General features: G+C 32.8%; 1 protein-coding gene across 1 annotated transcript; it reads left to right on the plus strand.

Moving 5' to 3' along the window:
- The first annotated feature begins 1,908 nt into the window (after positions 1-1,908).
- On the plus strand, positions 1,909-6,044 carry LOC134707624 (piggyBac transposable element-derived protein 4-like). Its single transcript, XM_063567567.1, has 2 exons — positions 1,909-2,238; positions 3,269-6,044. Exons 1-2 carry the CDS (start codon positions 2,000-2,002, stop codon positions 4,584-4,586), a joined length of 1,557 nt encoding a protein of 518 aa, XP_063423637.1. The 5' UTR covers positions 1,909-1,999; the 3' UTR covers positions 4,587-6,044.
- The last annotated feature ends 15,666 nt before the right edge of the window (positions 6,045-21,710 follow it).

The raw sequence follows: 21,710 nt of genomic DNA on the forward strand, positions 1-21,710 counted from the left end.
TTGTGAATTGCGGCCTACTGAGTATGCTGATTTGGTATTATGTCCTTACCTAAATAAAACTACTTGAAACTGAAATACGAGTGGATGAAGTCTTGGATGCGTATGGAGTTATAGCAACAAATGGTCAGGATATTCTATCTTATCCACCACGTAATGTATTTCAAGTTTAGCACCAAGTTCACATTTAAAGGCAGACACTAAAATCATGGTGCATGTGTCTGATGCAGTGAAACACGCACTTAAACGAGTCATGATTCGAACAGTCGTTAATGATGATGCTGTCACTACTGTTTCACTATTCCGTGACATAGGGGTAGACGAACTATGGATTGTGTTTGGGAGGTCAAAAGACGTTGGATGTATATCTATCAATGGCCTTTTAAATGCACTAGGCAATGAATGATCTGAGTGATCTGAAACACTTATTGTTATTCATGTCTTTACATGTTGTGACATGGTTCTCTCTTTGCTTGAAAGTGGGAGACATTGATTGCATTTGAAGATGTGACTTTAACAAAAAGAATGATGATTAATCAGACTAAATCACCGGGGTTTTACTGTAAGATCACACATACTTAACAGATGGGTATAACAGGATTAACGAAGCAAGAAAATAACTATTTGCGCAACAGGGACGGCTTTTTGAGGCTATTCCCTCAACTTGGTCTAGTCATTTCCAGCAGGTAAATCATGCAATATACTAAGGTAGGTGTTTAGGGAGACGACCTTGGGATTGGCTCTTATGCTACCCACTCCAGGCGGGGACAAAGAGGATAACTTTTGAAAAACTCTTTTTGAGGCCTCATTATTTTGTCAAAAGCTTATGTATTTTGGATGTAAGAGAGGATACTGCGGTCATTTTTAATGTGGAAAATAGGGTATCCCGTGCACTGCGATGTGTGTATGTCATGGTGACTGTGAATGAACATGTATTCTTGGTCAAATAGTAATAATTTTAAATAATTTTTAGTACTAAAGTGATTTTATTTTGTTTTAATCAATCTATTCAAAACTCTACATCGAAGAAATAGATTAAGGACTCATCTATGAAATTTACGTCATATTTTTAACCGGAAGTGTCAACTTTATATCTAAATATTTACAACATGCTAGAATAAGTGGTTTTGAAGATAACTTTAAGCCAAAAGTTTAATGACCAGCACAAAATAAAATCATTTTCTTTACATTTTGAAAAACATGGAAATTTGAATAAAAAATTAATATTTCTATTTCCGCCATTTTGGATATTACCGTAAGAAAGGGTTTTAAAGACATATGTCTTATGCGTTGTATCCATCAGAAACACCAAAGAAAGGTTCATACACAATGTAATGATAGTAGCAATACGTTAAAACACATTTCAGTTACCCTCCCTAAAAAATAAGCTTATTTAAGTACAATGTCAGCCATATTGGATTTAAACCGGAAGTGGGGTTTCTAAGACATCTAATTTATTTAATTTATCCAAAAGTAGCAGAAAAAAAAGGTCTGTACCAAATATTATGATAGCAGCATGATAATAACACATTTTTACACGCTAGCCTTCGATATTGGGATGATTTAAGTATGACGTCCGCCATTTTGGATTTCACCGGAAGTGAGACATTTTTTTCAAATGCCTCCCTATCTTAAATAAAAGAGTAATAGTTGAGGAAGGTCTATGCCAAATTTCATGCTTGTAACAGGATGTGCACAATTCTTCTGAAATATGCTTGTAGCCGCCGGACTAGAATAAACATGTTTGCATACATAAGTTCAATATTTTGTATAACCCTATAGGGCAATAAACTCGTTCCATGCAAAATGCAATTTCAAGACTAAACATCAACTGTTGCGATTTATAGAACAAATGGTATTTATTATTTAACAATTGAATTGATAGTTAAAAAATATCTGACCGGCATTTACAAGTTCTTCTATTAAGCTTTTCTTTGCATTTGCAAAATTGCCATTTTTCCAAAATAGTATTGTGAGGAAAACTACGGGAAATTGCACGAATATGAACGTCGTCTTAGAATATATGACGTCAACGGGAGCGTTGCGAAATACGGCAAATATGGCGAATATCGCAAATCCTTGGTTCCGCATTTTTCCGCCGGAAGAAATCGCTGAAGACCCCGAATTTATTGGTGAAAGTGGTGTAAAAAATATGCCAGACAGAGGAGCTCCTGCAATAGCATATTTTATGCTCATGTTTACAGTCAATCTTATGAAGAAGATAGTCCAAGAAACAAACAGGTAAAAAAAGCTCGCTATTTTGGCATTTCTGTCTTCATAAAACTGATACAATACTATTGATAAAGTATATATCTGTTTTGTCATACTTTCACATGATGATAATTGAGTTGGTTCATAGCTTTACTTTTCCTTCAAAATGTATCAGTATAATTCAACATACAAATGTTTCGTCTGCATGCGAATGTCCTTTTTTAAAAATCTAATCTAGTGATTATTTTTAACCTCCCCCGAACCATCCCCATTTAAAAATTTTAAAAGAAATATTAGCTTGCACAATTTCCCGATGTTTAGAATAACTACAAAAGAAGTGAAAAGCCTAGTAGAATTATCAAAGTGAATAGATCTACAACCAAAGGCATTATTAAAAATTTTGGGTGCGCGTATCATGAATATAAACTGTATATTGATTGTGTGTTACTACGTTTTCTCATTTTGCGAACGCAATTTGGGATCGTAGATGCGGAATTCTTATTTTGCCGCCGAAAATAATGTACTATTTTTTTTTATAGATAAAGACCTATACAAGCATTTTTTTTTTTGAATTAACGAAAATCATTTACTTCAATGCAAACACGTATTCATGTTTCATTTCATTAATTAGATAAGTGAGAAACCCCTTTTTATTTTGAAAACATGAAATATGTAATATTTATAGGTTTATAAATACCCACGGTACACGCCCAGGTAGACCAAAAACACCCAAAAAGAATCTTTATAGATCCTCAAAAATATTGACGAAAATATTGCTTATTTCATAAACATGAAATTAACGGGCCGTACCGGACCGGAATATTAACAGACATTTAAAAATATGATGCAGCTAGAAAAAATATTAAAATTTGATTGATTTCTTATTCTATATTGACGTATTTACAGCTCGATAAATACAGTGCGGTATTACAAAACGAAAATTCAAATAATAAGCATGTGTATAGTAAATTTTGATATCCGTTTTTAATAAATTTACAGTTAAACTATTTTACATCCTTTGGCGTATATATTTTCTAATGTGATGACATTTATATTTCAGATATGCCCGATCATTTATCAAAACCAACATGCAAAGGATCAACAGATGTAGACATTCACGTGTTCACCAGTGGATTAAGACTGGACCGCTCACAATTAATGAGTTCAAAGGGTTTCTTGCCGCTATTTACAATATGGGACTGAATAAGAGACCGACACTACAGTGCTACTGGAAGAAAGGGAAACAAGAATACAAGTGGTTTAGAAAGATGTTTCCAAGAAATAGGTTTCAATTAATTCTAAAATTTTTACATGTTGTTGATAATCGTAAAGTTTCAGGCAGAAATGATCCAACATATGACCCATCAGCCAAGTTTAAGCCGATTCTTGATTCATTGAACATGCGATCCAAATATCTTTATACACCTGAAAGAAACCTATCGATTGATGAGTCTTTGGTTGGGACACGTGCGCGCTCTGTAATGACACAATATATACCAACAAAAAGTCACAAATTTGGCATTAAACTTTGGATGCTGGTAGAATCTATATCCGGTTATCTCGTACATAGTACTGTTTATAGAGGTCGTCGTTTCGATCCTGTGCCTGATGGGGAACTCCAAAGTAGTATGGTTGTTAAAAGTCTACTGAACGTTAGTTGTTTATTTGATAAAGGATACCACGTGTTTTGTGATAGTTTCTTTTCTAGTCTATCACTAGCATCAGAACTACTTTTAAATAGGACATTTATGACTGGAACTTTAAGAAGTAACCGACCAATGCCACAAAGAATAAAAAACCCAGAATTACGTCCGGATGAATATGTATTTATGAGAAGACAAGAAACATTAGTATGTGCATACAGACAAAACAAACGGAAACCAGTTCGCCTAGTGTCTACATTTTGCAATGCACGAGTTACACCTCGTGGCAAACCAACCGCCATAGAAAGTTACAGCAAAAATATGGGAGGAGTAGATCGAAATGACATGTTCACAGCATTCTACAACGATGAGAGGAAAACCGTCAAAATGTGGAAAAAAATTATGTTTAATCTTTTTCAAAGATTCATGATAAATGCGTACATTCTTTATAAAAAAAACTCAAACAACCCTCGTCCACTATCACGCCTCCAGTTCATTCACGAGGTAATTGAAAGTTTGTCAATGGAACACATGAGAGATAGATTTCCGGGTCAGTTAGAAAATCGAAAGAAAGAACTTCGAAGATTAGCCAACGGCAAAGTGAAAGATTGTGTTGTATGTTCATATCGAAGTAACGGAAGAAGGAAGCGATCAAGATTACAATGTGGTAGATGTCTCCGCGGTGTGCATAGTTTATGTTTCAACCGACATTTAGTTCTGTGCGACGAACAGTAACAAATTTGACATTTACAAATAATAAAGATTTTCACATGTTATAAATTTTAATTATTTTTTTAAAATAAGGATGTCTAAAATATACAAGTATTATAAGTTGTCAAGAGACTGACAAAAAAGAAAAAAAAAGGCAGTTAACTTAAATAACACGTTATCCAAAAGTAAGATCTCCCGCGGATGGGGAACTCTGGCTTTCCTAAAAAAAATTTTTTAAAAAAGACCCGCCAACGTCACAAAATAGTTCATGGAACGTTTTTCAATTTTACGGTGAATTCATAACATTATGTTAATTTTAATACATCTATGACCCCTCCTCCCCCCAAAACTATAGTGAACCAGGTTACCAGCTGTTGCATGATGTTATTATATATATATAACACATATGAAAACTCAGGACACAATTAAGAAAAAGTACAAAACAAGCAATTAAAATTAAATTAGACAAGATCATAGTTCATAATTATCATGAATGCTAGTAGAATTTTGCATTTCTTCGAATTGCAACTTTATTCTTTATACATTACTATGTGCATATCTTTTTCTTTTCTTGTATACAATGATTTGTATAGAATTATTAGCAATGCAATGCAATCATGCGAACATTACGGGAAAAAAACCTTAGCATTGACACATAAATCAAAATAAAAGGAGATGTGGCAAATACGTAACGGATGAATGAAAGGAGATGTGGTACATATAGTACGTCTTATATGAATAAAAGGAGATGTGGTACATATAATACGTCTATGATAAATAAAAAGAGATGTGGTACATACGTCTATGATAAATAAAAGGAGATGTGCCGGGTACATACGTCTATGATAAATAAAAGGAGATGTGCCGGGTACATACGTCTATGATAAATAAAAGGAGATGTGGTACATACATTTGTAAGTCTATGATAAATAAAAGGAGATGTGGTACTTACGTCTATGATAAATGAAAGGAGATGTGGTTCATACGTCTATGATAAATAAAAGGAAATGTTGTACTATACGTCTATGATAAATAAAAAGAGATGTGGTACATGCGTCCATGATAGATAAAAGGAGATGTGGCGCATACGTCTATGATAAATAAAAAGAATGTGGTAAGTCAATATGAAGGACAATCAAAGGGTTAGAATCCATCCCCAATATTCATTTATGGAAACTTGAAACTCTCGATTTTTCTAACTTGCGTTGTTTTGAGGGCTGTTTTATTAATTTACTGCTGTTTTTTGCAATAGTTTCCGTTTTCTTTTATTTTTAGGGGTTGGCAAAAATCAACTTATTTCTTTATTCGTAATGTTTAATGTTTAATGTTTATTGCTCCTCCTCCTAAATTTATAGCCAACTATCCACAACCGCCGCAGCATGCAATGAACAAATAGTAGGCGTCCTATGCATGGCGAAAAGCGATAGGAACGTCAACGTTGAAAATCTGATAGTATCGGTGACGTCGTAATATTATTACGTTTCTAACGTCTTGGCAAATTTGAAATTTGGTCTTGGCATTGAAAGTGGCAACATCATCACACAATTTTAGGGAAAACAAGTTCCATTTCAAAGAACCCCCATTTTGTTACACTCTCCCCACCTTTGAAAAATAATGTTTGCCCTCAAACATGAATAGCCATTCCCTAAAATTTAAAACAAGTTCTCCAATATTTTTCATTTAAAATATTCTATAACATATACATATTCAAAATAATAAAACAGTATTTGATCAAATATAATACAATCTTCTGAGTGTTCATTGTCCATTTTCGTCTTCCCGCAAAGTTTGAGGTCTTCGCACAGTTCTTTATGATCCTTTAGTTTTGTAAATTGTCATATAGCACCAACATCTCTTCTTCACATAACGATTGTTCATAAAAACGAGTTCTGTTTATTTTAACGAATGTTTATAGAACACAGACATATCTTCTTCACTTGACAAATGTTCATAAAACACCAACACATCTTCTTCTCATTACGAAAGTTCATAGAATACGAGTTCTGCTTATTTTAACAAATGTTTATATAGAGCACTGACAAATCTTCTTCACGTGACGTTCTAGACGAATGTTCATTAAGCAGCAACACTTCTTCTTCTCGTTATGCATGTTCTCGCATCAGAAATAATTCTGTGTATTATGACAATTGTTTATAGAGCACCATCAAATATTCTCTGCGGGACGAATGTTCATATTGCGCTATTTTACAAATAATTTTCCTGAAAACAATTTACATATTACACAACAATCATCAAATGTACACAATTTCAATAAAAATCTGAAATAAAATTACATTTAATCTACAAAAACTCTTTCCCTTATCCAATAAATACATGGACTTTTATTTTTAAAAATCAAACTCAATAATCATTGATACAAGTATATCTATGTCAGCAATAATGAGACACGATACCGAGTATTTATTAGACTGTGTTGGTAATACAGCAGCCCCCATCGGTATAACTACGCTTCCATTAGTCATGCAGGGGTATCCCACTACGTGTATTGGTTAACACTGTCTTCACAATCTTGGACAATCATGGTATTATTCATGGATGAATAACAAATAATAAAAAAACTACCCACATACAATGGACCTGGTATCAATCAAACAATTTAATTCTATGTCAAAAACATTGACAATTACATATAAACTATCAGAATATATTTATCCGACTCAATTTTTCAAAATTATTGGACTCTCCTATAAATCATTATTAGTCTCAGCTTAAACATGGTACTCAGTTTCAGTTACTAAAAGTTTCCCCGACCAGTCATTTGGTCTACCACTTTTATTTCTTGGAATTAAAAATTGTTATTTCTGTTAAATTGAATTTTTGAAAGACGACCTGAAATGTCATCAAAATGTTCAGACAAATAAATTTCCCTATCTAAATCAAAATTATTATATATTTATTTACAGTATTTACGTCTGTTATTTTGGAAGGCTTCATATTCAAGTGCTACTTGAATTGCGTTGTCAATATGTTTTGCTTTGGCCTGGAAAATAGCCCACTCCATGTCAGCATCATTTAGAGAATCAATAAAACAATCACGTGCTAAATAATCCCTAACTTCCATTGGAGCTGATGGATACGCTAATCTTACTAGACGTTTTATGTCTTGGCCTAATACAGGTATTTGTTCCGTGCGACCGCGTATTTTACTTTTCATTTGCGCCCGGTACATTTTTGCTTGGTTTTCCGGTTGGAAACGTGACGCTAAAGCTGCAGTCAGTTGTACAAAATTGGTCCGCATCTCTGGTCTTAAATTGGTTAAAATACTTTGGGCGGAACCTCTCAAACTAGTAGCTAATTCTAAAGCTTTCTATAAGTCAGACCATTTATTAATTGCTGCAATTAATTCAAACTGAACTAATTATATAATTAGTCTTCCCAATTAGTCTCTCCATCATAAAGTACTGGTTTCTTTTTGTAATAGTTTTTATTTTGTAAGTTTATATCATAATCACGGTCAAAATTTGGTTTATTGCTAATGCAGGAATAATTTAAATTACTGGTAATTTCATCAGTATGGTGTTCGTGGTCGGTCCTGTTAACAACAACTCTGAATCGTCCGCGGGACGTCAAAGGTAATGCTTGGTACGTTGTCCCCATATCATGGAGTACGCCCCGGTCCAAAGTCCTAGGTAAATCTCCCGAATCCCATCTGGATTCACAAGACGTCGCGACTCGTCTTGTTTTCCCGGAGTCCCCCTCAACAGAACCCTTTGCCTCAGCAGTATCCTCTGCTTCAGCATAACCCGCTGCTATAACAGTTCCCGCTGCTATAGTAGAACGCTCTGCTTTCTGACTCCAAAACCCATACCTAGACCTGGCAGCATGGTTATAAAGAGTGCTTGACTCTTCACCAAGATTCTGTTTTACCGGCCACGTCGCATTTGGTTCTAAATGCACAACCGTTGCCCTATTTGAAACTTCCTTATTTTTCGCTTGGTCAATGGCCACTTTCGTTGATGGTGATAGACCTCCTGACAATGGCCTTTTGTCAGTATGATGTATACCATCCTTTTCGTATCTATCTGTATTCTCTTGTGAGGGCAATTGATCTTGGTTCACTCTTAAGCTTATCTCTCCGGTCGGCGTCAGATCATGGAAAGTTTCACAGGACCGAGATCGGGGGAGTACTGGTCTACCCTGGGCAGTTAACTTAGGTGTTTCAAATTTATTATCCGCGCTATCCATTTTACTTATTTTTATTTTTATCTATGCCTTAACTTAAATATCATTAAACGGGTTATAAGAATATAAAACTGTAGGTACATCCCACCGCTGCCACCACTGTAACGATAACCGAGCGGTCCGGCTTTGGTGTTAACTATGAATATTGGAACCCTTAGTGTGTTGCTATAAGAATGGAATATATGAACTAAAGTTATAACTGGCGACTCTTCTTTGGTAACGTGGTTCTCTAGTATCGTGGTATCCGGGTAGATTTACAGTTGGTTCTGTATAGGTTTTGTGGTACGTTGTGGTATTCTGATAGATCTTAGTTTGGTTCCGTTTAGGTTTTTGTAAGAATAACAGACTCGTCGAATAAAAATCAACTTGTATTTACGTGCAATAAATATCAGCAATTCGTACACATAATAAATAACTTAAGTAGCAATATTCTAGTTTAACAAATAAATACCTTACTTTTATATTAGAATATCGTAAAGAAAATGGATAGCGGAACTATAATACATAAATACCTAGAAAGTTTACGAACAAGATAGTTTGGTAATCGGCAAATGGTAACGGAAATTCAATCTCAAAAGATAACGTTTCTCTCGAGAAGTAATTCTCTAAATACAACTTGTTATGGAACTAACAAGCCAACATTATGCGGAAAAAGTCTGGTTATTCAATCGCTTGGAATTCGCGTGTGTCACTTGCCCAGGGTAAAGTCGTACTGAAGCCTTTTTGGCTTACTCCACTGTATTTATACTTTGGTAAACCATTACCAAAATGGTTTAACATTTACCATTTCGGCTTACCATTTCCGCAAATTACCAAACCCAGTGCCGACGTCATAGAAAAATTAGGTTATGACGTCATTAGTGTACTTAACATGAAGTAAACAATTCACAGCTGTTCCGATAGTAAAAACATGGACCTTAAGAATAATAAAAAGTTAACAATGTTTACACAAAGTTGTACAAGAAATATAAAATAAAAACAGTCAATAAACGGTAAGGTTTTAACAACATCATCACACAATTTTAGGGAAAACAAGTTCCATTTCAAAGAACCCCCATTTTGTTACAATACTATGTAACAATCATATATTGTGAGTAACAACAAAAAAAAAGCTTTAAAACATCTAAGAGATGATGTTTGAAAACTTCGAAATAAAAAGATCATATTTTTTTACAATGGCAACATATGTTCGCTTAACATTTTTTGACACTAATGGTTTTCTGGTATTAAAGAGCTTACAGCTACTTCTTCTTAAACCTATAGGTGTTCATTTCTATATCATTTGTACTCTTGTGGAGAGTTGCCTCATTAACCCTCTTGCTGCCGAGTTTTTTTCTGGCTTTGTCGCGCCAAAAACATCTTGACGTTTCTTATCTGTGACGTTGCAAAACTTGTGCCTCTCTATAGAACTGCACTTTCCCGCCGTCCATAATTTTTCCCGCGTCAATGTAGCCGTAATTATGAAAAGGCGATGTATAAGTAATTTTACGGAAGTTATTGCTCTAAGATTGTCATAAACGATGTTTTTAATACAACATTATTTAAAAATACAACTTTTAACCTTGAATATATATTTTTTTATCTTTCTCGTCTTAAAATAAAGTGAAAATAATATACCAATTGCTATAATAGCTTTGAAGGTGACTTTGTTTTATCTTTGTCAAATGAAACCCATGAAGCATTCTTAACCACCTTTAAAATACTAAAATATTTATATTATTCTCGTTTTTTTTATTAGGTTATTGGTAAATGCTGTAAAAAAAATCTCTCAGATCATTGTATAAACGGCAAAACAACGGCACCCAATAAAAATGAAAATAAAAACAAAACGTGTACAAATTAATAAAAAGAAATAAAATCTCCGAGCAGCTTTTCTATGATTCTATAACATACTTCTTGGTGTAAAGTATCAAACGTTTCAGATTAAAATTTTCATGATTTCAATACTTGTTTCGGTAGGCGAGGAAATATTTTTTTATAAAAAAATTATTATTCTGTTGACCACTTATTTTAGAGAATACGAATGAAAAAAAAAAAACATAGTAAAAACGAGGGTAGAAATTCTCTTAAATGAATTTTTATTGTCTACAAGTGATCATGAATCAATAATAATTCATTTTCATTTACGATGATAAAGTACACACTGTAATAAATTGACATACACGAAATATCTTTAAAATCTGTTAATTGATTAAATGTTCTCTTCTCAACGTTCAGTGGCAAATATTGCATGCAAATGATGCAATATTGATCAATGTAAAGGACGTCTGAAATTCAATATACAATAAATATATTGCTCAGTGGGTCCTACAAAGTAAAAGATCTGTGGTGAATGTCAGAAAAAAGAGGTTGCCACCTGGAAAGAATATCTATGATAGGAATAGAAATTATTGTGTCTACTTCTAATTTAACATCCCCATTTCGAATGAAAATAAACATTTGTGTCAGTGCTTCCATGATGAAAAAGGTTTAAAACGTATTCAAATATCGTATGGCAATACAAGTACATCGGTTAAAATGTGTGTACTTTTACAAAAAAAAAGCAGAGACTTCAATTGTGGTATTTGAGCCCTAAATAAATGATTCAGTTCTTTTAAATAAAGCGTGTATGGTGTATTGTGAATAAATATTAATATTTTGCGTAATCAAGTATAACAGTTACCTTTTTTAAGATTATTTATCAGGGATAAGATATTTGATTTATAGAGATATTTTGATTGATAGATGTACGAAAAAAAAACGTAAACAAATTTCTCGAAAGAATGCAACATTTAACATAAAAATGACGAACTAGATAATTAGTAACACGTTAAATAAATTGGTATTATAGTACTAACAAGCTTATTATCCTGTATCATTTATTGACCTACGTTTTGAGTATACTTTTAAAGCATTTTATTCAGTTTGCTACATTCCCGCCAAAATCGCCCTTTTGACGCCGTCTTTGACGTTGTCAGTGCCCCTGAGTATTGTGACGTTACAATGGACCTTTGACGTTCTACACAATCAACAAGATTTGTGTGTAGAAGCCATAAATGTCCCTTTGGCAGCAAGAGGGTTAACAATCCTACCATATCTTTTTTTTTCATAAGCTGTTTTTTGGCACACCTTTTAGGAATTTTGGGTTATCTATGCTCTTTATCTTTGTTTGACTTTCTTTCCAATTTTGACCTGAGCGTCACTAATGTGTCTTATGTAGTCGAAACACGCGTCCGGCGTATCAATTTATAAGCATGGTACCTTTAATAACTATTAGCATGTCGTAATGTTCTATTCTATTGTTTATTTGTGTATTTCTCTGTCCTTTATGGGCTTTATGTTGTTTCATTTATTACTGTTGTTTTCCAATCATGCAAAGTTGTCATTTTCATGTTATACATGTATTTAAATTTGCCACAAAACCATGTTCAACCCACCATTTTTTCTTAAATTGTGCTGTACCAAGTCAGGAAAATGGCAACTGTTATCTTATAGTTCGTTTCTCTGTGTGTTGCATTGTCGTTTGGATTTCTGTTACACTCAGGTGTTTCTGTTGTTTCGTTCTTTACCTCTTTTATTTGATGTGGTTTCCTCAGTTTTCATAGTTAAACTTTTTAACACGGATTTTTTTTCTCAATCGGTTTATGACTTTCGAACAGCGGTATACTAATGTTGTCTTTATTAATCCACCTTTTCTACATTAAGAAATGCGTGTACTAAAATCATTCGTTTGCCGTATCTGCGTTTTTTAATTTGCCTTTTGATAAAAGCCTTTCCGTTTATGAATTTTCTTTTGAGTTTGTTAATTTTTGTTGTTTTACTTTCGAACATTCAAAAAAGTTCCACTACCTATTTAAACAATTAAAAACAAAAACGACCAATCGATTGTCATTAATGGAATACCTGAATATCTTCCTGTATGTCATAATAAAAAAAATGTTTATGTAGTTTTTGAGTGTTCTTATATACATATTTTTTTGTGTTGTTGATCAAAGAACATATCATTCAAAAATACGCCTCCAAACAATAAAAACACGAACAGAAACAAACTCACACCCTTTGCGCGGATATATAACGATAAAGTTAAGTTTCAAATATATACAAAAATTTCAATTTTCGCAGTGGTTGACGCAAGATTTTTTATTTCACATATCTGACATTGAACGGATTTCAAAACAAAAAGTATACTTACAAAAAACAAATCCTATGGAGCATCTACGACATTAAAGCTGACTTCCAGAGACAAAATGATATAGCAATGTACCATAGATACCGTACGCCCTGCAACAATGAGAAAAACCTAAACCGCATAGTAAAATATAATATCGAAATGACAATTGTAAAATGTTTCAAAAGAGAAAACATACGACCTGGCAAAATAATTAACGAACAAAAAAACTGATAAACTTCAACAAATGGCAACTCCTGAATTCTAGGTTATTGACTTCGGACAGAATATACTTTTAACTCGGCAAAATAAATAAAAACCACGTCATTAGTTTTGTTTACGTCTCATATTCATTTTTTTATTTCAGAATATATTGAATTTTGGTTAGATAATATCCACTGTTATGCGTTGCCTGATAAGGATGGTGTACTGAATTCTGATTTGCCTGATAGCTATGGAGTACTGAACCCACCAGTTATAATGATTGGAACTGGAATCGACAAAATAAAGGTTACACATTTTATCACATATAGATATAGGAAGATGTGGTGTGAGTGCCAATGAGACAACTCTCCATCCAAATAACAATTTAAAAATTAAACCATTTTAGGTTAAAGTACGGCCTTCAACACGGAGCCTTGGCTCACACCGAACAACAAGCTATAAAGGGCCCCAAAATTACTAGTGTAAAACCATTCAAACGGGAAAACCAACGGTCTAATCTATATAAACAAAACGTGAAACGAGAAACACGTATATATTACATAAACAAACGACAACTACTGTACATCAGATTCCTGACTTAGGACAGTTGCAAACATTTGCAGCGGGATTAAACGTTTTAATTGGCCCAAACCTTCTCCCTTTTTCTGAAACAATAGCATAACATCACAACATAGAAAAACATACGATAAAATATCAATTGGCAGACTTAACTCAATCAAAAAACGTATGATTACACAATGAACGAATAAATTTGATCTGCGATATCTGAATACAAATGCACAGTTAATTAAATATTAGAGACAAACATTCATGACCAAAAGGCTAACAAACAAATTCAAACACACTGATAAATATTTAACCAATCAATGTTCACTATAGAAAAAAAAACCGTTTTTTTATAATCTTGAAGTTTATACAAAATAATGTTGTAAGAATAAGTGAAAAATTGAAGATATTACAAATAATCAAAGCTGGTATACAGACAAGATCCATATAAATAAAAAATGACAAAAAAGCATTATAAACAGTATCAACAGGTCGAATTAACAAGAAAATACGATATATTTACTCCTTTCTTCATATTTTTTGTTGAGAGGTAAAGGTACATGTAGGGGAGGATAATCAAAAGTCCTAAAAAAAGACTATCATCAATAAAAGAACATTCATATTGTATACATTTATATTAACAAATGCGCCAGACGCGCGTATCGTCTTCATGAAACGCATCAGTGACGCTCAAAACTTTAATACAGAAAACAGGTTTATTTGGTTTCCCTCGTGTGAAAAATTAAATAGTATGGCTTTGATTTGTTATAATCGTTTAACAAATTTAAAGGAACACATCTGCTATAGTGTAACCCATTTATTCATAAGTAGTATTGTTATCACAGGCATAGGGAATACAAGCCCTAAGCAGGGAATATCACATGATATACCCTCTCTTAAATCTAAATAACACCTATAACGGATAATGTTTTTTTCCCCCAATACAATATATTTGATAAAGTCACAATGCCATATATAATAAATAATAAAGATAATTTTTTCTTGTGTTCAAGTAACAAACTAAAATTTTGATTTCAGAAATAATTTTTATGATTTAGAAAAGACTATTATTATCAGGAAGTGCAATATAAGCTTTTTTGGCTGGCTGATTATTTAGAATTTAAAACGTGCATTTATTTGTATATTCAGGTTGCACAACAATAAATATTCTTCTTCGTCTACGTTTTCTTTATTACTATTTTTATATATACAACTCGTCTAAACATCAAACCAACAATGTTAGATCTGTAAATTTGCTTTCGCAAATTTTTTTATCTTCCCTCGCCGGTATTCGAACCCATGCTACTGAGATATCGTGACACCAAATTACCTGCACTGAAGCCGTCCCGCTAGACCACACGACCACCTGGGCTTCCTATATATAGAGCTCAGGTGGTCGTGTGGTTGGGTTTTTGTATCAAAGACAATTCAATTCTTATTCTTATCATAGATAAAACTGCATGTTAAAATAAGAATATGTAGTGTGATAGACAATCAGACAACTTTTTACGCGTATATGGTCCAACCATACACGTACACATGTATGGTCCGACTGTACGCGTATGACGGGTATGGTCATGCGCGTCCGGAACATATTTTATTTGCGATCACAAAATGCACGAAGACGTCCATTTCTATGTAAATTGGGTCGATTTTAATATAAATAAGATGAATTCGTTTCTGTTGCCAAGTGTTTTTCACAAGTATAGTAGCTGTTTAGCAGAACAGTTTGAGTTTCCTATACACACCAAATGATACATTTTGCCATTAAAATAACGTAAATGCATGCAAATTTCACAAGGTTTGATCCAAATAGCTTTCTTACTATCCAATAACTTTCAAGTACGAAAAAGATAGGGCAGAAGTATATTTTGTCTATATGTTTCGTATTTGCACAACTTGTGAAAGTGGATAATGAATTCGTTCTAAAATAAAAATAGACCAGATAAAAGTTAAAAGATGACATAATTCGAATTGTTAAATCGCTTTTACGTCCGAAAAAGATAATCAATCAATACATGCATTGCAACTTTTAAAGCCAGTAAGTCATTCTTTTTTCTGAAAGAACATTGCTTTGTGATATCATATTATGAAAATTGATTATCGAAACATAACAAAAACACAAGTTAAGGACGTTTAATTAATCAATATAAATCAAAACACAAATTCCTGATTAGTATTTCGAATTATTTTATATAGGCGTTGAGAACCTTTGGTGACCCCACGGTTTAAATGTCTATACTGAGGACGTCGTGTGCAATGGGCGTTATAGACGAACGTTCACCTAATCTGTCCCACTCAATGGGATATTAAAGTACGCCAATCAATGACCACAGCCACACTGTTATGAATTCGATTCTATAAAATATATATAAACAAGTCTAAATTGATAACAACGATCAAACCTATGATTCCGGAAGATAAAAACCGCATTTGTTATACGTGTGCAAGTAAAACAAATTCAGTTGTAGAGGGGTCTACAGCACAAACAACATTTTCCAAAAGACCAAAACAGTGAAAACGTATATTCTAAAAAAAAAAACGCATTTGACTTACGGGTTGAACAGCTGATGTTCTTAAAACCTGCTGACTGTCATTGACGATTGTCAAATAAGTTGATCACAAGATTTAACAAATGGAGCTTTACAGAAGTTATTGTCTGCTTATGTAGTGCATACGTGTTTCTCGTTTCTTGTTTTTATATAGATTAGTCCATTGGTTTTCCCGTATGAATAGTTTTACACTAGTAATTTTGGAGCCCTTTATAGCTTGCTGTTCGGTGTGAGCCAAGGTTCCGTGTTGAAGACCGTACCTTGACCTATAATGGTTTACTTTTATAAATTGTTATTTGGATGGAGAGTTGTCTCATTGGCACTCATACCACATCTTCCTATATCTCTTTAGTTTAATACCAAACAAAAAAACAATAAACTTGCGGCAAAGATGGTTAACCACAAACATGAGGTATGGAACGCCAACACTGTCTTGTTATGCCCATTTTTGTAATATGATGTACATTTACCTTTATACGGTGTGCACTTGTCATCATATGATGTGCAAACATCAGTATATGATGTGCAAAGATACTTATATGATGTGCATATATACTTATGTGATGTGCAAACTTTCTTATATTATGTGCAAATGTACGTATATTGTGTGCAAATACCCTTATATGATGTGCAAATATACTTATATGATGTGCAAATATACTTATATGATGTGTACATATCATTATATGATGTGCAGTACCCTTCATATTGTGTGCAAACATCTTTATATGATGTGGTTGTGTCATTATATCATGTGCTTGCAATCTTATATGATGTGCTTTGGTTCACTTAATTAGGTCTTTCCACTTTTCTGTGGAAAGACCTATTGTTTTTCTTCTGATTATTAAGTCTTTCCACTTTTCTGTGGAAAGACTTATTGTATTTGTTCTGATTATTAAGTCTTTCCACTTTTCTGTGGAAAGACTTATTGTTTTTCTTCTGATTATTATTATTATTAAGTCTTTCCACTTTTCTGTGGAAAGACTTATTGTATTTGTTCTGATTATTAAGTCTTTCCACTTTTCTGTGGAAAGACTTATTGTATTTGTTCTGATTATTATTAAGTCTTTCCACTTTTCTGTGGAAAGACTTATTGTATTTGTTCTGATTATTATTAGGTTTTTCCACTTTTCTGTGGAAAGCCTATTGTATTTGTTCTGATTATTATTATTAAGTCTTTCCACTTTTCTGTGGAAAGACTTATTGTTTTTGTTCTGATTATTAGGTCTTTCCACTTTTCTGTGGAAAGACTTATTGTATTTGTTCTGATTATTATTAAGACTTTCCACTTTTCTGTGGAAAGACTTATTGTATTTCTTCTGATTATTATTATTATTAAGTCTTTCCACTTTTCTGTGGAAAGACTTATTGTATTTCTTCTGATTATTATTATTATTATTATTATTATTAGGTCTTTCCACTTTTCTGTGGAAAGACCTATTGTATTTCTTCTGATTATTATTATTATTATTTTTTTTTTTTTTTTTTTTTTCTTCCGCCTAATTTTGATATTGCGACAAATGTTTGTTTCGCAATATGTCGCTTAGATATTTCTCATATTGTATCGTACAGTTTATGTGCTTTTACATTTAACCCTGCTAAGCCGAACACTTTTCTTTGTAAGAGTTATCTCCCTAATCACTATTTATCATCAGAGTGCATCTCCTTCGTAACAAAAAAAGGTAGCGACAAAATTCTTTTTTCAAATTGTTCGTTACATCCTCCGGAAAATTTGGCTAATTTGGATCGAAGCGATTCGATGAAATTTTATAAGAGTTATCTACCTTTACAAAATCATTTTCTCAATATGTGTTATTAACTAATAAACCGTCAACCGTATAACCCTGGAATGTATTTTTTTGAGATCCCTAGGCCCTTTATTAGAAAATGGGGTCAAGGTCAAAGGTCAAGGTCAAGTTCAAAATTTTCCATGTTTTTGCATTTTCTCCAACCCTTGAAAAGGTACATATTAAAGAACAAGTGCAAAATGATTGCTTTATAGTTATGAAGATATGTTACATTTGGTCTGATACCATTAAATAGCATCTAATAGGAGTTAGTGCCCCTGAAATGTCTTGATATGAGGTTATTTGATTATAACTTCAACTAAGTCCATTTTAATGGCATTTGACCTTGTGCAAAAGGTTGGATGACAAATGACCTTGAAAAATGACTACCGGAAGTGACCTTGAGAAAACCGGAAGTAGCCTTTTTTGCAATTTTTTCGTATGAAAGTACTCATAATCCATATATTTTGTCATTTAGATACATAAGCTGATTATTGAAGACTAAAAACGACTTCAAACAAACCGGAAGTGACCATGTATCTCCCATTCTAAATACAAAAGTATATAAAAACTATATATTTTTGGAATCAGTGTGAAAGAAGCTATCATATTAGACCGGAGGTGACATTCATTTCACCGGAAGTAGCATATTATCTCCTTTATATCACTTTAAAATATGATTAAACCATTATTTATCGTATCTGTATGAACAACTATCTTCTTATCAAAATTTCTTTGATATGGAAAGACCTTCAATTGTTCTCTGAACAATTGGTTTTTAATTATTATTATTATTTTTTTTTTTTTTCCGCCAAATTTTGTTCTTGCGATAAATGTTTGTTTCGCAATATGTTGCTTAGATATTTCTCATATTGAATCGTATAGTTTATGCGCTTTTAAATTTCACCCTGCTAAGACAAACCCCTTTCTTTGTAAGAGTTATCTCCCTATTCACTGTTTATCATCAGAGTGTATCTCCTTCGTAACAAAAAAAGATAGCGATAAAATTCTTTTTACAAATTGTTCGTTACATCCTCAGTAATTTTTGGCATATTTGGATCGAAGCGATTCGATGAAATTTTATAGGAGTTATCTACCTTTACGGAATAAATTTGTTCGTATGTTTTTTTAACTCATAAACCGTTAAACGTATAACCCTGGAATGTTTTTATTTGAGTCCCCTGGGTCCTAACTTAGAAAATTAGGTCAAGGTCAAAGGTCAAGGTCAAGTTCTCAATAGTGATTGCTTGTTTTTGCATTTTCTCCGACACTTTGAGAGATACATATAAAAGAACAAGTACAAAATGTCTGCTTAATTGTAATGAAGATATGCTACATTTAGTCTTATACAAATAAATGGCATCTTATAGGAGTTGTTGCCCCTGAAATGTCTTGATATGAGGTTATTTGATTATATCTTCAAGTAAGTTCATTATAAAGACATTTAACCTTATACAAAAGGTTAAGTGACAAATGACCTTGAAAAATGGCTACCGGAAGTGACCTTGAGAAAACCGGAAGTAGCTTTTTTTGCAGTTTTTTCACATACAAGTACTCAGAATCCATATATTTTGTCATATAGATACATAAACTGATTACTGAAGAATAAAAATGACTTCCAACAAACCGGAAGTAACCAATTATCTCCCATTCTACATGCAAAAGTATATAGAAACTATATATTTTTGGAATCAGTGTGAAAGAAGCTATCATATGAGACCGGAAGTAGCATATTATCTCCCTTACATCACTCAAAAAGATAATTAAACCATTATTTATATCATCAGTATGAAGAAACTACCTTCTGATCCAAATTTCTTTGTTGTGGAAAGACTTTCAATTGTTCTCTGAACAATTGGTTTTTAATTATTATTTTTTTTTTTCCGCCAACTTTTGTTCTTGCGATAAATGTTTGTTTCGCAATATGTCGCTTAGATATTTCTCATATTGTATCGTATAGTTTATGTGCTTTTAAATTTCACCCTGCTAAGCCGAACCATTTTCTTTGTAAGAGTTATCTCCCTATTCACTGTTTATAATCAGAGTGCATCTCCTCCGTAACAAAAAAAGGTATCGACAAAATTTCTTTTACACATTGTTCGTTACATCCTCAGAAAGTTTTGGCGTATTTTGATCGAAGCGATTCGATGAAATTTTATAGGAGTTATCTACCTTTACAAAATAAATTTGTCGGTATGTTTATTTAACTCATAAACAATTAATCGTATAACCCCGGAATGCTTTTATTTGAGTCCCTTAGGTCTTAACTTAGAAAATGAGGTCAAGGTCAAAGGTCAAGGTCAAATTCTTAATTGTGACTTTTGCTTGTTTTTGCATTTTCTCCCTCACTTTGAGAGATACATAAAAAAGAACAAGTGCAAAATGTCTGCCTAATTGTAATGAAGATATGCTAAATTTAGTCTTATACAAATAAATGGCATCTTATAGGAGTTGTTGCCCCTAAAATGTCTTGATATGAAGTTATTTGATTATAACTTCAATTAAGTTCATTTTAAAGACATTTGACCTCATACAAAAGGTTAAGTGACTAATGACCTTGAAAAATGGCTACCGGAAGTGACCTTTAGAAAACCGGAAGTAGCTATTTTTGCAATTTCTTTCACCTAAAAGTACCCAGAATCCATATATTTTGTCATATAGATACATGAACAGATTACTGAAGACTAAAAATGACTTCCAACAAACCGGAAGTGGCCAATTATCTCCCATTCTACATACAAAAGTATATAGAAACTATATATTTTTGGAATCAGTGTGAAAGAAGCTATCATATGAGACCGGATGTGACATTAATTTCACCGGAAGTAGCATATTATCTCCCTTATATCACTCAAAAAGATAATTAAACCATCATTTATCGCATCAAAATAAAGAAACTACCTTTTTATCCAAATTACTTTTGTTTGGAAAGACTTTCAATTGTTCTCTGAACAATTGGTTTTTAATTATTAGGTCTTTCCACTTTTCTGTGGAAAGACCTATTGTTTTTCTTCTGATTATTTTTTTTTTTTTTTTTTTCTTCCGCCTAATTTTGTTCTTGCGATAAACATTTGTTTCGCAATATGTCGCTTAGATATTTGGTATATGATATCGAACAGTTTATGCGCTTTTGAAATTTACCCTGCGTAAACGAATACTTTTCTTTGTAGGAGTTATCTCCCCAAACACTGTTTTCCTTGTTAGCGCATCTCCTTCGCAACCGTAAAAGATTAAGACAAATTTATTTTACAAAATTGCTCGTTATATCCTTCGCATGATTTGTCCTATTTTGACCGAAACGATATGACCGCTCCATATGAGAGTTATTTCCCCTTATGCATCTGATATAAGTGATATGAATTTCTATCTTATAAATCATAAGTGATAGAGACCTAGGATCTTTTGATTTGAGGTCCTTGGTCCAAAAAAATAAAAAATAGGTCAAGGTCAAAGGTCAAGGTCATATTCTAATTTTTGAATTTGGCTTATTTCCACTAATTTCCAGAAACCGTATAAGATATCGACAAATTATTTTTTCTAAATTGTTAGTTGCGACATGTCGTAACACGTAAATTTTGATTGCAAGGGTACGTTGAACTTAAAAGTGAGTTTTCTCCCCTCTTGTATTTGAAAATACGCGTATGGTGATATAACTGATTAACCAAATATAATTAAGACCTATGGTCTT

This window comes from Mytilus trossulus, chromosome 2 (assembly GCF_036588685.1).
Source record: "Mytilus trossulus isolate FHL-02 chromosome 2, PNRI_Mtr1.1.1.hap1, whole genome shotgun sequence".
Classification (NCBI taxonomy): Eukaryota; Metazoa; Mollusca; class Bivalvia; order Mytilida; family Mytilidae; genus Mytilus; species Mytilus trossulus.

Coding starts and splice junctions, on each gene's coding strand:
- LOC134707624 (XM_063567567.1), top strand. CDS start 2,000: ATGAACGTCGTCTTAGAATATATGACGTCAACGGGAGCGTTGCGAAAT. Junction 2,239..3,268: donor ATAGTCCAAGAAACAAACAG/GTAAAAAAAGCT, acceptor TTTATATTTCAG/ATATGCCCGATCATTTATCA.